This window comes from Hypanus sabinus, chromosome 4, assembly GCF_030144855.1.
Source record: "Hypanus sabinus isolate sHypSab1 chromosome 4, sHypSab1.hap1, whole genome shotgun sequence".
Lineage (NCBI taxonomy): Eukaryota > Metazoa > Chordata > Chondrichthyes > Myliobatiformes > Dasyatidae > Hypanus > Hypanus sabinus.
In genome coordinates this window covers 73,929,288-73,947,640 of record NC_082709.1, presented here as the reverse complement: position 1 = coordinate 73,947,640, position 18,353 = coordinate 73,929,288, and the positions used below count along the sequence as shown (strand labels likewise).

The 18,353-nt window shown below is 45.8% G+C and overlaps 1 protein-coding gene across 5 annotated transcripts in view; it reads right to left on the bottom strand.

Moving 5' to 3' along the window:
* zgc:112416 (uncharacterized protein LOC550509 homolog) overlaps nucleotides 1–18,353 on the bottom strand; it is a 92,715-nt gene extending 74,362 nt beyond the window's left edge. For 2 of the 5 annotated variants that reach the window (XM_059967408.1, XM_059967407.1), the window contains exons 1-2: nucleotides 17,945–18,353; nucleotides 1,674–1,734 (exon numbers count right to left, since the gene is read on the bottom strand). In XM_059967408.1, the coding sequence (XP_059823391.1) occupies nucleotides 1,674–1,734; nucleotides 17,945–18,016 (133 nt within the window). In that variant the 5' untranslated portion in view covers nucleotides 18,017–18,353. The remainder of the gene's footprint in view (nucleotides 1–1,673; nucleotides 1,735–17,944) is intronic. The other 3 variants (XM_059967406.1, XM_059967404.1, XM_059967405.1) reach the window with 3 other exon arrangements.

Below are 18,353 nucleotides of genomic sequence, written 5' to 3'. Positions count from 1 at the left end.
TTTGTTTTGAGGGGATGAGAGTACTGAAAGACAAGCTGTAGTCCATGATGGAGCCGACTGATTTTACAACTCTGGTCATCTTACTTTTCTGTTGTGCAGGAGCCCCACCCCCATACCAGATGGTGATGCAGCCAATTAGAATGGTTTCCATAGTACATCTGTAGAAATTAGTGAGTGTTTTAGCTGACAAATCAAATCTGCTGAAACTCCTAATGAAATATAGCCACTCTCTTGCCTTCTTTATAGCTGCATCGATATGTTGGGATCAGGTTAGGTCCTGAGAGATACTAACACCCAGGAACTTCAAGTTGTTCACTCTTTCCACTTCTGATCCCTCTATGAGGATTGGTTCATGTTCCCTCATCTTACCCTTCATGAAATCCACAATCAGCTCCTTGGTCTAACTGACGTTGAGTGCAAGGTTGTTGCTGCGACACCACTCCACTAGCTGGTATATTTTGCTTCTGTACGTCCTCTTATCACTGGAGATTCTGCCAACAATGGTTGTATCATCAGCAATTTACAGATGGCATTTCAGCTGTGCCTAGCCGCACAGTCATGGGTATAGAGAGTAGAGCAGTGGGCTAAGCACACTTCCGAGGCATGCCAATTTGATTATCAGTGAGGTGGAGATGTTATTTCCAATCTGCACAGATTGCGCTCTTCCAGTTAGGACACTGAGGATCCTGTAGCAGAGGGAGCTATAGAGGCCCAGTTTCTGGAGCTTTGGAGTTCTGGATCAGAACTGTAGGAGTGATGGTGTTAACAACTTTGTAGCTGTAGTCAATACACAGCATCCTGCCGTAGGTATTTCTATTGTCCAGGTGATCCAAGGCTGAATGAAGAGCCAATGAGATTGCATCTACTGTTGACCTATTTTGGCAATAAGCAAATTGTAATGGGTCCAGGTCCTTTCTTAGACAGGAGTTAATTCTAGGCATAACCAACCCCTCAAAGTACTTCATTACAATAGATGTGAGTGCTACTGGATGATAGTCACTAAGGCAGCTCACGCTGCTCTTCTTGGGCACTGGTATTATCGTTGCCCTTTTGAAGCAGGTGGATTTTCCAATTGTAGTAGTAAGAGATTGAGAATGTCTTTGAATAACCCTGCCAGTTGGTTGACTCAAGTTTTCAGAACCCGACCAGGTACTCCATAGGGGCCCGTTGCCTTGCAAAGGTTCACTCGCCTGAAAGACAGCCCGATGTTGGCCTCCGAGACAGAAGTCACAGAGACACCGGATAGTGCAGGAACCCTCGCTGCTGTAGTTTTCTTCCCCTTTTCAAAATGAACACAAAAGGCATTAAGCTCGTCTGTGAGTGAAGCATCACTGCCACTCACGATGTTGGGTTTCACTTTGTAAACCCTCTGTGTAAAATAAAAATAAACTGGTCCTGCACATTTCCTTCAAACTTACCCCCTTGTCAGCTTAAACACATGCCTTCAAGTATTGGATACTTTGGACCCTGGGAAACAAAACTGCCTGTCTATTCTATCAATGCCTCCCATAATTTTTATAAAGTTTTGTCAAGTCTCCTTTTAGTTTCTGCCACTTCAGAAAAATCAAGAAGCACCCTGGGATTCTTCCTTTCCTATTTGTTCTGTTAATCAGTGACCTACTGCAGAGTCCGTAAATCCAGACGCGGCTTATTTATTACAAACAGGCACTTACGTGCAGTGGATTCTGCTGTGTCTGAGTGGCCATCCAAGATTTCCCGTTCATTCTCCAGTTTCTGAAATCACAAACAAAGCAGAGTTAATCATGTACACTGAAGGGAAAATATTTCCCAGTTGCCAATGGTTTGGCATGAGGCGCCACGGCAGGGTAGCAGTTAGAGCGATATTACTACAGTTCAGAGGTCCAATCCAGCAGCAATTGGCGGAGAAACTGAAGGAGCTGGATTTGGTGTGGATCGTACTGCTGCTTGCATCAGAGAGGTGTCGAAGGAGTCGATGAGTGACGGCGGTGATTGTCTTAGTCGCTTTTCTTCTGATCGCAAGAACCTGTTGGACATTGTTAATAAGGAATACTGCAAGTCCGATTCACTAGTTTATCGGAGGACGGTGGGGGCAGACGGCGTGGGAGCTGCGTGGCTACGGTTGTAGTGAGGACCGGGCCTCAAGCTGCAGTGTCACCCATTTGCAGCCACCCGGGGGAGAAGTGTCGGAGTTGGCGTGCTCCTCCGGAGGTGCTCTGGTCTGGCATCCAAGCGGGAGTCGGTGGATGTGTCCCCAGTGTTTGCTCAGCGGAAGAAAAGCTCCTGCAACATTCATGACTCAGGGTCTTAGGCTATTTTTTTGTGTGTGACTGTATTTTACTGATATCTTATATGTACTATTTGCAGCTTGTGCTGTGTGTGACTGTTGGTACTGTGTTTTGAACCTTGTCCCTGGAGTAATGCTGTCTTGTTTGTCTGTATACATGGGTGTTCACGTGTGGCTGAATGACATTAAACTTGGACTTGAATGTACTTCTTATGCAATACTCACTGTGTATTACAGCATGAAAGCAGACCCTCTGACCCAACCCGTCCATGCCAATGATGGTGCCCGTCTGCGCCAGTCCCATTTGCCTGCACTCGGCTAATATCCCTGTAAACCCCTCCCTATCCAGGTACCTATCCAAATATCTCTGGCAGCTCATTCCATACACACACCACCCTATGTTTGAAGATATTGCCCCTCTTTAACATCTTTCCCCTTTCACCTTGACCTACATCCTCTACAATTTGATTCCCTTTCCCTGGGAGGAAGACTTTGAGCAGTCAATCTGTCTATAATGTCAAGCACCTCTTCAAGGTCACCCTGCAGTCTTCCATGTTCCAAGAAACAGCGTGTCAGGAGCGGACATGGAATGGACCCAAATGCAGGATGCAGGCACTGAAGTACTAGGGGTAGGACAGAACGGGGATGCCATGGCATGCAAAGGGTAATGCAGGTGGGGCTGGATCCCGGAATCAGGCAAGGCGGGAGGATCCCAGAGTTCAGGCGAGGCAGGAGGAGTCCTCAGGGCGGGCCACATGGATCCCGGGCAGGGCTGCCTCCCAGGCGGAAAAATGGAGGCCTGAGCAAGGGAACAATACCAATCGGACAGAACAGGCCGGCAACCAGAGCAGAGCAGGATACGGAGCAGGCGAAACAGGTAAAAAGCAGGATTCAGAGCCGGCAGACCAGGTATGGAGCAGGATTCAGAGCCGGCAGACCAGGTACGGAACAGGATTCAGAGCCGGCGGACCAGGTACGGAGCAGGATTCAGAGCCGGCGGACCAGGTACGGAGCAGGATTCAGAGCCGGCAGACCAGGTACGGAACAGGATTCAGAGCCGGCCGACCAGGTACGGAGCAGGATTCAGAGCCGGCAGACCAGGTACGGAACAGGATTCAGAGCCGGCCGACCAGGTACGGAGCAGGATTCAGAGCCGGCAGACCAGGTACGGAACAGGATTCAGAGCCGGCGGACCAGGTATGGAACAGGATTCAGAGCCGGCGGACCAGGTACAAAGCAGGATTCTTTGTTTGTTAAGGAATGTTTGTTAATAACTCTCCTGACGAAGAGTCTTGAGCTGAAACGTCAACTGTCCATTTCCCTCCACAGATGCTGCCTGACCGCTGTGTTCCTTTAGCGTTTTGTGTTGCCCCGGACTCGCAGTGCCTGAAATCACTTGTGTCCCCTGTTATCAATGATTATGGTAATCAAGAACGTTACACTGCAAGATTTGATGTAAAAATGTTGCGCCTTTTTGTTTCCTTTCCCCTCTGGAAACGTGGTGACCGGCACGGATCACCGCTGCGGGCAGAGCCAAACGCCAAGTGCGTGACTTAGTTACAGCAACCAGTTGTTTACAAGCGCAGGTTAGCAACCAAGACAAGGACGGAGAACCGGCGGCAGTCACAACACCGAGCAAACCCCGCTCCAAAAGTTTGTATCCCCACAGTTGGCTGTCTTACCAATTTTTATTGATCTGCCATAGAAAACATTCTGGGTGGATTCACAACGTCTTGTTCTGGCAAGCAACTGCAGAGAGTTGTTGACACAGCTCAGCACGTCACAGGAATCAACCTCACCTCCTTGGACTTTGTCTACATTCCTCAGTGCCTCAGTGAGGCAGACAGCATAATCAAAGCCTCACCCAACCCAGGCATTCTCTCTTCTCCCCTCTCCCTCTGGACAGAGGATAGAAGTCAGAAAGCCTGAACCGGCTGGCTCATGGACAGCTTTTACATACTGCTATCAGACTTCTGAAGGACCTCACAATCTACCTTGTTATAATATTGCCAATTATCATTTTCCTGCATCGCACTCTTTTCAGTAGCTTTTACACTTCATTCTGCATTGTTCTCGTTTTATCTTGTTCTGCCTCAGTGCATCTGTGCACGAACAATATGGGAGATCAGCTTTTCACTCACTAATAAAGCAATGCCAGAATGAAGTCAGAAGCTAAGAGATAGTCTCTTCAAATTGGGGCTGCAGTCACTCAGACCCCAGGTGTGAGTGTGGACTCTTTGTGCAATGTCCGACTGTCCTGTGCCACATCTAAACTTTGCTGCACTTCACATGCAAACTTCACACTCTGGTAAAGGATCTTTTAGCTGAAACATTAGCTCCGTTTCTCTTTCCACAGGTGATCACTGAACTAGTTGATAATCCAGATTTCCAGGATCTGTAGTTTCTTCGGATGTGAAATTACTGCACAAAGTGTGGCATATAGGCTCACACCGCCTGAAGTGCTGATGGTGTCAATAGTTTAGTTGCCAAAGCATTATGCAGTCCAGTCCTCCAAGCATTAACCGACAACGTTCAGCAAAATCTGAGGAGGTTACTTTTCAGAAGATGAATTTAAAACATTTTCTGCTGAAAATATATAGAGTTTGTTGTACTCTGCCAGAACATCTCTATCTTTGGATGGTGGGATCAAGAAATAGAGGGTGAGAACAAATATTCTAATATTGGAGGCAAGATAATGAAACAGGCTCTTAAGAACAGGTGAATTACTTTATTTGAAAATGCAGGGTGTGTTCTCAGGAACTGCTGTACCAGAAAGTCCAGATTTTTAACCTTTGCTGAACTGCAGTCAGTTTTAATACAGCCTTTGGAATACACTGACCTTCACACTGGAAGCGGTCTGGTGGGGGGGGAGAGGAAGGGGACTGGTGGGGGGGGAAGAGGAAGGGGACCGGTGGGGGGGGGAGAGGAGGAAGGGGACTGGTGGGGGGGAGAGGTAGGGGACTGGTGGGGGGAGGAAGGGGACTGGTGGGGGTAGGAAGGGGACTGGTGGTGGGGAGGAAGGGGACTGGTGGTGGGGAGGAAGTGGCTGGAGGGGGGAGGAAGGGGACTGGTGGTGGGGAGGAAGTGGCTAGTGGGGGAGGAAGGGGCTGGTGGGGGGAGGAAGGGGTCTTGGGCTCGAACTGGGGGAGGAGAGAAGGGAGGAGACACCGGAGTCTTAGACAAAAAGAGACTAGAGACTTAAAAGAGATGACTAGGCTGATCGTACAAACCCTGACTTGCATGCAGTTTCAAGAAACAATTTTAAGTTAAGAAGACATTTGCCAGGATTAGTGGTATGAACTATATGAGAGGTTGGAAAAACTTGAGCTGTTTTCTCTGGAGCATCAAAGGCTGAGAGGAAACCTGAAGGGAGTTTATAAGATTGTGAGAGGCATAGATAAGGTAGACATTAGAATCTTTTTTTCTCAGGATCTAAACATCAAGTGCTGGAGGACATGCACTTCAAATAAGAGGGGGAAAGTTTCGGGGAAATATGCGGCCAAGTTTTTTTTCTCACATAAAGTGTGGTGTGTCCCTGGAAACATACGACAGGGGTGGTTAGACAGATATATGAATATGCTGGGATGGAGGATGTGCGCCCTATACAGACAGGTGAGAATTAGTTTAATTCAGCATTGTGTGTGGCACAGGCATCATGGAATGAGGGGCCTACTCATGCCCTGTACTGTTCCATGTTCCACATCAGTGTGGTCATGGAGAAAGACTTCAGGGCCCTAAACTGCTTTCTCTTCACTCTCTTGTATAACTTATACACAAGTTATATTCTATATGTTGCCCGTAACTGTGTACATGCCTGAGATGCTGCCCTAAACAAGTTATTTATTGTGCCTCACTGTACCTGTGCAAATGACAATAAACCCAACTTGAGTACGTACAGGAGCCTTAGGTCCCACACCACCATGGTCAGAAACAGTTACTACCCTTCAACCATCAGGCTCCTGAACCAGTGTAGATAACTTCATTCACTCAACAATAAACTGACTCCACAACCTGTGGACTGACTTTGGAGGACCCTACAACTCGTGTTCTCAGCAATTATTTACTTAATTATATTTATTATCTGCAGTTTGTCGTCTTTTGCACATTGACTCCTTGTGTGTAGTTTCTCATTGACTCTACTGTATTTCTTTTCTACTGTGAATGCCTGCAAGAAAATGAATCTCAAGGCAGTGTATGGTGACATATATGTACTTTGATGATAAAGTTACGTTGATATTTGAACTTTGAAACAGGCAAAGCTCGATTTTAATAGTGTAAGGAAGAAGGTGGAGTGTAGACTGGGAGCAACTGCTCGAGGGGAAAACGACACCTGACAACTTGAGACATTTAAAAGCGAGGTAATAACAGTTTAGCCTGTGCCTGTAATGCTCAGAGGCAGAAATTAAATGTTCAGGGAACATTTGTTAATTAAGGACATGAGGGTGCGATGGAAGTGCTATATTAGGTACAGGAAACTGGTGTTGAGTAAGTTTTTTGAGGTTTATTGTTATGTAGGAGGAAGCATAACTAATTAGGAGAGCAAAAAAAGGAACTGCAAATTGACCTCGGCAAGAAGAATTTAGGAGATCATGACGCCTTTTAAAAAACACTCTGTCACCATTTTATTAGCTCATTAATGCAACTATCTAATCAGCCAATCATGTGCAGCAACTCAATGCATAAAAGCATGCAGACACGATCCAGAGATTCAGTTCTTCAGCCCAAACATCAGAAAGGGGACGAAATGTGATCTAACTGACTTTGACCATGGAATGATTGCTGGTGCCAGATGGGATTGTTCGAGTATCTGCTGATCTCTTGTGATTTTCACACACTATGGTCTCCAGAGTTTACAGAGAATGGTGCGAAAAACAAAAAGCATCCGGTGAGTGGCAGTTCTGTGGGTGAAAATGCCTTGTTAATGAGAGAGGTCGGAGGAGAATGGCCAGTCTGGTTCAAACTGACAGGAAGGCAACAGTAACTCAAAATAACCAGATATTTAGCAGAGCAGAAGAGCAGCCCTAAACACACAACATGTCAAACCTTGAAGTGGGTGGGCTACAGCAGCAGAAGACCACGGACATGCATTCAACAGCCACTTTATTAGTTACAAGAGCTATCTAATAAAGTGGCCTCTGCGTGTATATTAAAATCAAGAAAGCAGTGGAGGGAAGAGTCGGGACCAAAGGGGTAATGTACACGTGGAGCCAGAGGACATGAGCAAGATCCTAAATGAACCAAGGAGAAAGGAGCAGAGGATGGTAAATTAAGGGAGGGGTACACTGATATTTTAGTGCATTGCTGAATCACAAAGAGGCAGTGTTAGAAATATTAAAGCACATTAGGCTAGTTAAATCAGCAGGGCCCAATGGGATCTATCCCAGGATGTTAAAGGAAGCAAAGGAGAAGATTGTAGGGGCTTTGCCAAAGATTTCTGTAACTTTGTTAGCGATGGGTGACTGGAGGATGAGTAATGTTGTCTCCTTGTTTATAAAGACAGTAGGGACAAGGCTGGAAATGACAGGCTTGAAAACTTGGAATCTCAGTGGTAGGAAAATTATTGGAGAAGATTCTGAGGGATGCGGTTTGTGTTCATAAGAACATAAGAAATAGGAGCAGGAGTAGTCCATCTGGCCCGTTGAGCCTGCTTCACCATTCAATAAGATCATGGCTGATCTGGCCATGCGCTCATCTCCACCTACCTGCCTTTTCCCCATAACCCTTAATTCCCCTGCAATGCAAAAATCTATCCAACTTTGTCTTAAATATATTTACTTAGGTAGCCTCCACTGCCTCATTGGGCAGAGAATTCCAGAGATTCGCCATTCTCTGGGAAAAGCAGTTCCTCCCCATCTCCATCCTAAATCTACTGCCCCGAATCTTGAGGCTATGACTCCTAGTCCTAGTCTCACCCTCCAGTGGAAACAACGTTCACTGAGAAAGGCGAGGAGTCAGTACGGTTCTGTGCAGGGGCGCCCATGTCTCACAAATCTGATCATAGAATGTTTTGAAGAGATAACTAAAAACTGATGAAGGAGGAAGGGCAGACACAGTTTACACAGACTTCAGTAACGTTTTTGGTGGTAGGCTGATGATACAGCATATAAGAGGCAATTGGACAAGTACTTTGACAAAATGGCGATATGGCCCTAATACAGGGAAGTGAGTTTTGTGCATATAGACAAGGACGAGGTTGGCTGGAAGTGTTATGTTTTGTAACTTCAAAATATTACGCTAATTCAAAGGAAGACATGGGAGTCCAAGAATTCAAGCCTAACTTCATGTTTACTTTAAGCAAGGTTTGCGCGCATTCCGTGGCAGTGTGATGACGTATGCAATTCGTGTATTTATACATATTAACTTGTAATGAATTATTTAAACAAATAAGAATGCTCAATTAACCAACGTATGCAAGATTACTCAAATATTAAATACACAGCAGAAAGAACCTGTTTCTGTGCTGTACAATTCTGTGATTCTATTTCATTTCCATTCCGTCATGTGGGACCACGGCCTCCTCTACTGTCGTGATGAGGCCACACTCAGGTTGGAGGAACAACACCTTATATTTTGTCTGGGTTGCCTCCAACTTGATGGCGTGAACATCGATTTCTCAAACTTCCATTTAATTTCTTGCCCCTTCCACCTCTCCTTTTCCATTCTCCATTCTGGCTCCCCTCTTACTCCTTCTCTTCTCTTCATGTGCCTATCCTCTGGTTCCCCTCCTTCCCATTCTCCCATGGTCCACTTGCCTCTCCTGTCAAACTCCTTCTTCTTTAGCCCTTTACCTTTTCTTTAACCTATCATCTCTCTGGTGTTCCTCTTCCTTCCCTTCCTCTGATGGCGCACCCTCGTCTCCAATCACATTCCTCCTTTTTCAGTTGTCTTCCACCTATCACCTCCCCAGTTTTTTCACTTCATTCCTCCCCTCCCCTTCTAACCAACCGTCCCCTCATCTGGTCTCACCCATCACCTTCTCTCATATACTCCTCCACCTCCCCCACTTTATTCTGGCTTCTCCCCAGCCCCCCTCCAGTCCTGATGCAGGGCCTCAGGCTGAACTGTTTATTCCTCTACATAAATGCTGTGTGACCTGCTGAGTTCCTGCAGCAATTTTCTATGTCCCTCTGGATTTCCAGCATCTGGAGAACCGCTTGTCTTTTATTCATGAACTATGAAGCCAAAGTATTGACTCACCACCACATAATGACTCACCCCTACACAGTCCCGTATCCATGTTTGTCCACATCTCTGAAATGATATATACCCTTAAACATTTCGAGTGTACAGTCGTATAGCATGGAAGCAGCACATTCAACCCACCACGGCCAAGTCATACCGACCGTATAAATCTCATCTTCCAGCACTTGGCCCGTAACCTTCAATGCCTGGGCGATTTGAGTCCAGACCCTTCATAGAAGCGGTTCCACTGTTTCCTCCATTGGTTTTCCCACTGACAGGCATAGCAACGAGGAGTGGCAGCAGTGACGAGCTGTCTTTCATGTGCAGAAACTTGGATTTCTTAACTACCAGAAGCACTTATAGAAGAGTTGAGCTCCAGCAGGAGTGGCCATTTAATCAGGGGCTGCCTCGAGGTTCGGGTGAACATCCTTCCTCGGTGATTACTGTGAACCCCAATCCCCTGTCCCTCCTGAGCCTTTAACGCTAGGGACATCCCATCTTAACACTTGGGAAATTAAACCCAAAAGCACAATAACCACAATTTTATGGGAAAGCCTGTTATGAGCATAAGAAAAGCAGGTAAATACTTGAAAAAGAAATTGGGAAGGCTAAGGAGGTCATGAGAAATAGCGGCGGACATGATGAAGGTAAATTAGGAGTCTATAAGTATTTTAAGGGCGAAAGGATGATGAGGATAAGGGAGGGAAAGATAGATTAGATTAATTTGGCACATCTTCAGCAAAAGATTCAATATTGAAGATTGTTTATTGTCATTCTTCAGTACACCAGTATAAAAGAGAATGGTTGTTACTCCAGATCCATTGCAGCATAAAAACACACAATAAGCACAAACAACACAATGAATATAAATATAAAAGACATCCAATAAACACAACGTACAAGCGACCGCAAAGAGGCATTGCATTGGGCGGTGGGGGGGGGGTGGGAAATGAAGGGTGTTGAGGGGCCGTGGAGAGGAGTGGCTGATGTGGTGGGATGGGTTGATGGATGGAGGAAATGATCAGCCGGATGACCTGGGGGAAGTAACTGCTTCTGAGTCTCGTGGTCCTGGTGGAGATGCTGCGTAGCCTCTTCCCTGACGGGACTGCGTCTCCCCAGCTGCAGCATGTGGAAGAAGGGGATGTAAAATGAGGGCAGTTGGCACGAGGAATAACTTGTTTGCATTGTGAGTGGTCAGAGTCTGGTGTGAATTGCCTGGTAACGAAGGAAGCAGAGTGAACTGTAGAATTGAAGGGGAGCTGGCTAGGTGCAGGGCTACGAGAAGCGTGCAGTAGTGTAGGTCTGGTGGGGGTATTCACTAGCAACGATGAAATGCCCTACAGAGGAGGAAGAGCTCTCCATCTATCTATATAAGTTCATTTCATGCATTTATATTTTTTGAGTTTCTACTGAGTTCTTTATGCTTATTGTGTTTTTTATGCTGTATCAAGATTATTTAATGTCATTTCCAGTACATAAGTCTAAAGAAGAATGAAATAATTATTACTCCAGATCTGATGCAGCACAAAAAAGCACACTAAGATGAAGAACACAATAATGTAAATAAAACACAAATATATAAACTTAAGATAGCTTATACAAATAGGCTGATTGTACGCAGGGTGATTGTTAAGTTCGTGGCCTAAGGTAGAAGAAGTCAATTTTAGAAAACCTAGCATATTTATTTTTCAACATAGTCCACTCCTACATTTACACACTTAGTCCAGCGGTCGTGGAGTATACAGATCCCTTCTTTGTAGAAGTCGGCATCTTGGACCTCCAGAAGAGGTCGACAGCAGGGGTGATTGATAAGTTCGTGGCCTAATGTAGAAGGAGATGAGTAATTAACTTCAAGCTTTCTGCATAATCTCTCGAAGAGTTGAACAAGAGCTGTATAACTCATCTCTTTTTACCTTGGGCCACAAACTTATTATTCACCCCTGCTGTAGACCTCTTCTGGAGGTCCAAGACACCGACTTCTACAAGGAAGGGATCGTATGCACCATGACCTCTGGACTAATTACGTAAATGTAGGATGGGACTATGTTGAAAAATAAATGTGCGAGGTTTACTAAAATCGACCTTCTACCTTAGGCTACTAACATATCAATCACCCCTCATAAATCCATTTAGTGATACTAGGCACAGGAGTGTCTGAAAATAAAGTGATTAATGGTAAATGAAAAAAGAATGGGTTGTGGAGTGGTGAGTTAGCGAGTGGAAGTGTTGATCAGCCCTACTTTAGTAACAATCATTTCATTCTCCTTTACATGTGTGTACTGATGAACCATAATAAACTATCTTGAATCTTGAATTTGGCTGGATTAATCCCAAAAAAACCCCAGATCTGAATAGTCAAAAGGTCTATGCTAAAACCTCTCATGAGGCCCACTGTCATGGGTGGTACATTTCCGATGACATAATCAAGGCTCATCTTTGTTGTTAGGTAGATGCAATTTACCCCATCAGCAGGGACTTGTCCCAAGAGATAAAAAAACAGAGAATGCTGGAAAGGTTCAGCAAACCAGGAAGTCTCGATGTAGAGAGGATCAGAGAGAACGTTTCAGTTCAATGTTTCCTCATCAGAACGAGGAAAAGTTAATAATTGAGGAGATGGTTGAGAGTCCAGTCAACGATGTCAAGTCAAGTCAAGTCAAGTTTATTGTCATTTCGACCATAGACTGCTGGTACAGTACACAGTAAAAATGAAACAACGTTCCTCCAGTAGCTTGGTGCGACATGAAACAACACAAAACTACACTAGACTATGTGAGACAGCACAAGGCTACACTGGACTATGTAAAACAACATAAAAACTGCACTAGACTACAGACCTGCACAGGACTACATAAAGTGTACAGAACAGTGCAGGACAGTACAATAATTAATAAACAAGACAATAGGCACAGTAGATGACAAATTACAATAAAATAATGAATGATGTATACGTCAGTCTAGACTCTGGGCATTGAGGAGTCTGATGGCTTGGGGGAAGAAACTGTTGCACAGTCTGGTCGTGAGAGTCCGAATGCTTCAGTGCCTTTTGCCAGGTGGCAGGAGGGAGAAGAGTTTGTGTGAGGGGTGCGTGGGGTCCTTCACAATGCTGTTAGCTTTGCGGGTGCAGCATGTGGTGTAAATGTCCGTGATGGCAGGAAGAGAGACCCCAATGATCTTCTCAGCTGACCTCACTATCCACTGCAGGGTCTTGTGATGCGAGACGGTGCAATTCCCGAACCAGGCACTGATGCAACTGCTCAGGATGCTCTTGATACATCCTCTGTAGAATGTGATGAGGATGGGGGGTGGGAGATGGACTTTCCTCAGCCTTCACAGAAAGTAGAGACACTGCTGGGCTTTCTTGGCTATGGAGCTGGTGTTGAGGGACCAGGTGAGATTCTCTGCCAGGTGAACACCAAGAAATTTGGTGCTCTTAACGATCTCAACAAACGAGCCGTCAATGTTCAACGGAGAGTGTTCGCTCCATGCTCTCCTGAAGTCAACAACCATCTTTTTTGTTTTGTTCACATTCAGAGACAGGTTGGAGGAGCTAAGGAAAAGGGATGACACTGGAGAAGCAATGGTGAAGGAAACAGCGGTCATCCTTTGTGTCCTGGCCAATATTCATCCCTGTGCCAGCACTAGTAAACAGACTAGACATGTCCACGTGACTTTTGTAGGAGCTGGATATGTGCTCAAATTGACGGCATAAGTGCTACGGCATTCAAAGACATTTGATTTGCTGTGAGACATTTTGAAGTCATAAAACTGAGATAGAAATTATGCCTAATTTCCTGTTTCTTTTACACCAAAAGTTCCTTAACTTAATAGCAAAAGACAAAAATTAAGAAGTTAAATGCAATGTGATTATTATTTAATTAAACAGTTATATAAAACACAAGGAAACATAGAATCATGGAGTACTATGGTACAGAAACAGGCCCTTTGGCCCATCTAGTTCATGTCAAACTGGTGTTCTGCCTCATCCTAATGACCTACATACCCCTCTGTAGTCTACCCATCCATGCACTTATCCAAACCTCTCTTAAATGTTGGAATCAAAACTCTGTCCACCACTTCCACTGGCAGCTCACTCCATGTTAACATCAGCCTCTGAGTGAAGAAGTCCTGCTTAAATACTTCACCTTTCACTCTTAACCTTTGACTTCTAATTCTTGTCCAGCCCAACCTCAGTGCCAAATTTGATCTATCTATACCCCTCATAACTGTGGGAGAAAATTAACAGGTGACAGACTTAAAACCTATGACAAGAGAAATTTATTTATTTCTAGCACAGAAGCAACTTCCCTTGTATTTGACTGTTTACAGTTTCCTGAAGCTGATTGTAAGGGGAAATTGTAGTAACCAGGCACCTTCATGGTTCTTTGAAAAAGACAGCAATGTTAACTTTATGAGCAGTGCACTTTCACATGTTGACTGCTCTATTTCCTTCTTGATGGTTCAAGAGAGAATGTTACTTCTCAAATCCAACTCACACCACGTTCCACCTGTCCTATTTGGGAAGCTTGCCCCCGCACTCCCTCCTCACACATCCCATCCATCAGGACACCTCACCTATTGCTAGGAAATGATCAACTTGTGCAGGTAGCTATGGATTTGGGCACCAAATCCCCTGTATTTTAACGCTGTCAGTTTATTGGTCCTTTACATCTGACCTTCCAAACTGCAGCATCTCACACTTACCTGGATTAAACTTCATCTACCATTTCTCCACCCAGATCTGCAACTGGTTCAAGTCTCACTGCATACTTTGGCAATCTTCTACACTATCCACCAGACTACCATCTTTGTATCATCTGTAAAGTTACAGACCCAGCATACACAATTTCATCCAATTAACTTCTACCATTGAAACATGTCTTCTGGACTTGTTTCCAAGGTTTGTTTTTGAGGAAGGTGGATTTAAGCAGACCGCAGAAAATTTAGCCACAAATCCATTAATACCATAGTCCAAATCATTGACATACATTGTAAAAAGCAGCGGTCCCAACACCGACCCCTGTGGAACTCCACTGGTAACCGGCAGCCAACCAGAATAGGATCCCTTTATTCCCACTCTCTATTTTCTGCCAAACAGCCAAAGGAGAGGCAGGATCGATCAGTGGATCAATTGGGGGGGGGCTTCTGATGACACCATACCCCAGGTTTACTGTAACCTGACTGCTCTGAAGACAAATCAGCTGCCAGGATTGAGTTCTGGGGAAGTGGCAGCTGCTCAGCGAGATGATCCGGGCATTGGCCCTATTTGCTCCATGGTTGAAAGGGGAGACATGGCTCAGGCAGAGAAGATGAAACAGGTTTCAGTGCCTGTATTACTGAAAGAATGGCCTCGGTTGGAGTTGAAGAACCAGATCTTATACTGGGTCTCATCACCCCCAGACCGACCCCGGCATTGCCAGCTGGTTCTGCCTGAGAAGTATTGGAAGATTGCATTGAAGTCACTTCATGATGATTCTGGACATTTGGGGGTGGAAAAGACCTATGGATTGCTCTGGCCCCAAATGAAGTCGAATGTCGAAGAATACTGCAAGTTTTGCATTTGCTGCATACAGCAGAAGACAATGCCTACGCAGGCAGCTCCTTGGTCCCATTTGCAGAGTGCAGGGCCCCTGGACGTAGTGCGTCTGGATTTCCTGTCCATAGAACCCGATGTCAGCAACAGGAGCCGGGCAAGCCCAAAAGTTACAATTGTGGGGGCTTGTCCAGGATTTGAACCCGTGACCTCTCGCAATCAAGGTTATATCTCATCAATGGCAAATAGAAAAATAATTTATTATATGATCTGCATAATTAAACACATTCTAACAAAGTGCAATAAATACAAAGTTATTGAGGTATAAATCCATCCTTCAAATGTGAACAAATCTGTTCCAGGAATGTATTGGGTGTCAACGTTCCTGTAAAACAGCATGTTAACAGCTCAGAGTTGATACATCCATTCACAGTGAAACACAGCCCTAAACCTGGGTCAGTGGCTTGTGCTCACTGTACTGCACACAGAGGGAAACAATCAGCATTTTGTCTTGGCAACTTTCCAATAAACAGCCAAAACTGTTAGCTCTGTTTTCCTCTCTCTGTTACTGCCTGATCTACTCCAGGACAGTTTCTGCTTTCCTTTGGGATTTCCAGTGTCCATAGAGTCTGGCTTTTGTTGGGATTGTGAAGAATCTGCATGCCTGGTGGAGAAGGTGACATTTTGAGAGGGATGTTACTTTCTTCAGAGACCTCACCTCTTCTTCCCTATGGACAATAATTGTTGGAACTCCCTCGTCGGCTCCAAAGTGTACTGCAGAACCTAAATCCTTTAAAATCTTCAGGATGTGAACAGCACAATGTTAGACCGCCCAAAATATTTGTGTTCAGTTTCAATTGCATAAGACAAACAACAAAACTTTGAGCAGCTGAAAATGTGCAACTCTGCCTTAGTATCAGAGAATCCACCTGACTTCACACACACTGATGCAGTGCTGTTCTCCTTCTTCCCCTCGGGGGTGGGTGTTATTCCAGAGAACGTTCTTAACTTCTGGCGGAGAGCCTCTGCCTGTGCACTGGGCCACTTATTCGCCAGGGAAGGCCATAATAGAGAGGTTTAATCGGACCTTGCTAGACATGCTCGGGACCCTGGAGATCAGCAAGAAGAGCAAGTAGGGTCAACATATTTGGCACATGGTTCACTGTTACAACTGTACACGGAATCAATTGTAACCCTCGGCCTTGCCCGGCTCCTGTTGCTGGCATCGGGTTCTATGGACAGGAAGTCCAGACGCACCACGTCCAGGGGCACTGCACTCTGCAAGTGGGACAAATGAACTGCCTGCGTAGGCATTGTCTTCTGCCGTATGCAGCAAACGCACAACTTGCAGTATTCTTCGACCTCCAAATTCATTCGGGGCCAGTGAAACCAGTCTTTGAGCAATCCATAGGTCTTTTCCACCCCAAATGTCCAGAATCATCATGAAGTGACTTCAACGCAGTCCTCCGATACTTCTCGGGCAGGACCAGATGGCAACGCCGGGGTCAGTCCGGGGTGACATGACCCGGTATAAGATCTGGTTCTTCAGCTCCAACCGAGGCCTCTCTTTCAGTAACAGAGGCACTGAAGCTTGTTTCGTCTTCTCTGCCTGCGCCATGTCTTCCTTTTCAACTGTGGACCAAATAGCGCCAATGCCCGGGTCATCTCGCTGAGCAGCTGCCACTTCCCCAGAACTCAATCCCGGCAGCTGATTTGTCTTCAGAGCAGTAAGGTTGCAGTAAACTTGGGGTATGGTGTCATCAGAAGCCCCCAATTGATCCACTGCCCGATCCTGCCTCTCTTTTCCCTCTGCCTTCACGGTGATGGCAAACTGACAGAGGGCCTTCATCCCAGGGGCAGAAACGCTCTCCCACTCCTCGTCCCTGTCTCCCTGATAACTACAATCCCTAGATGTCAATTAACTTCCCTTTTGAAATACTTGTTGACAACACCCATACATCAGAAAATTCCAGTTCAGATTCACAAGACCAATAACTGTCCTATGGATAATCACCAGCACTGATACCCCAAATCTCCAGTGCACTGAATGGTGTCAAGGGTAAAATGCTTCATGTTCTTCCAAGGTGGATCCAAATACTATGAGGTCACCCAAATACATCAACACCTCAAGCAGTGAACATTACAAAGAAGCCATTACATTAGCAGTGAATCCATAAAGCGCGTTACACACATTACACTGAAAAACACTGGACACAGTACAGGTGACAATGGGTCTGTCACTGTGTAACACTGGGGTACAGTACTGGTGGGGATGGGTCTGTCACTGTGTAACACTGGGGTACAGTACTGGTGGGGATGGGTCTGTCACTGTGTAACACTGGGGTACAGTACTGGTGGGGATGGGTCTGTCACTGTAACACTGGGGTACAGTACTGGTGGGGATGGGTCTGTCACTGTGTAACACTGGGGTACAGTACTGGTGGGGATGGGTCTGTCACTGTGTAACACTGGGGTACGGTACTGGTGGGGATGGGTCTGTCACTGTGTAACACTAGGGTACAGTACTGGTGGGGATGGGTCTGTCACTGTGTAACACTGGGGTACAGTACTGGTGGGGACGGTTCTGGCTCTGTGTAACACTGGGGTACGGAACTGGTGGGGATGGGTCTGTCACTATTTAACACTGGGGTACGGAACTGGTGGGGATGGGTCTGTCACTGTTGACACTAGAGTCAGGTGGAGGCAGGTAGTAGAATGTGACACTGGGGCAATTGCTGGTAGGGGCAGAGCTGGAAAATGTGCTATCAGGATAAGCAGTATTAAAATGGACCTCCTCACCCTCAAGCAGGCTTGTCTTTAGGGGCAACGTTCCTGTAAACGGCGGAACTGAATTGTTGGAAGTCAGCAATCTGTGTGAGTTTATATGGTTTCCGAGTGACTCCCGTTCAAATGTTCTCGAGTTAAACTTGCAGGCTGAACTTAAAACAAGTGCGCGAGTTGCCTACCTTTTCCAACAGTTTTAGTTTTAACCTGGTCATCTGGTCCACTAAAGAGGGATCTGCTGTCTCCATTCTCATTCAAGAGGAACGATTTCGGAGTAAGGACGTGATGTCGGAGCGGGAGGAGTCCAGATGGTTGGAAATTCGCGTTAGATGAACAAGGAGACGGCCGGCTTGCGAGGACACAAACTTTTGGAGCGGGGTTTGCTCGGTGTTGTGACTGCCGCCGGTTCTCCGTCCTTGTCTTGGTTGCTAACCTGCGCTTGTAAACAACTGGTTGCTGTAACTAAGTCACGCACTTGGCGTTTGGCTCCGCCCGCGGCGGTGATCCGTGCCGGTCACCACGTTTCCAGAGGGGAAAGGAAACAAAAAGGCGCAACATTTTTACATCAAATCTTGCAGTTTAACGTTCTTG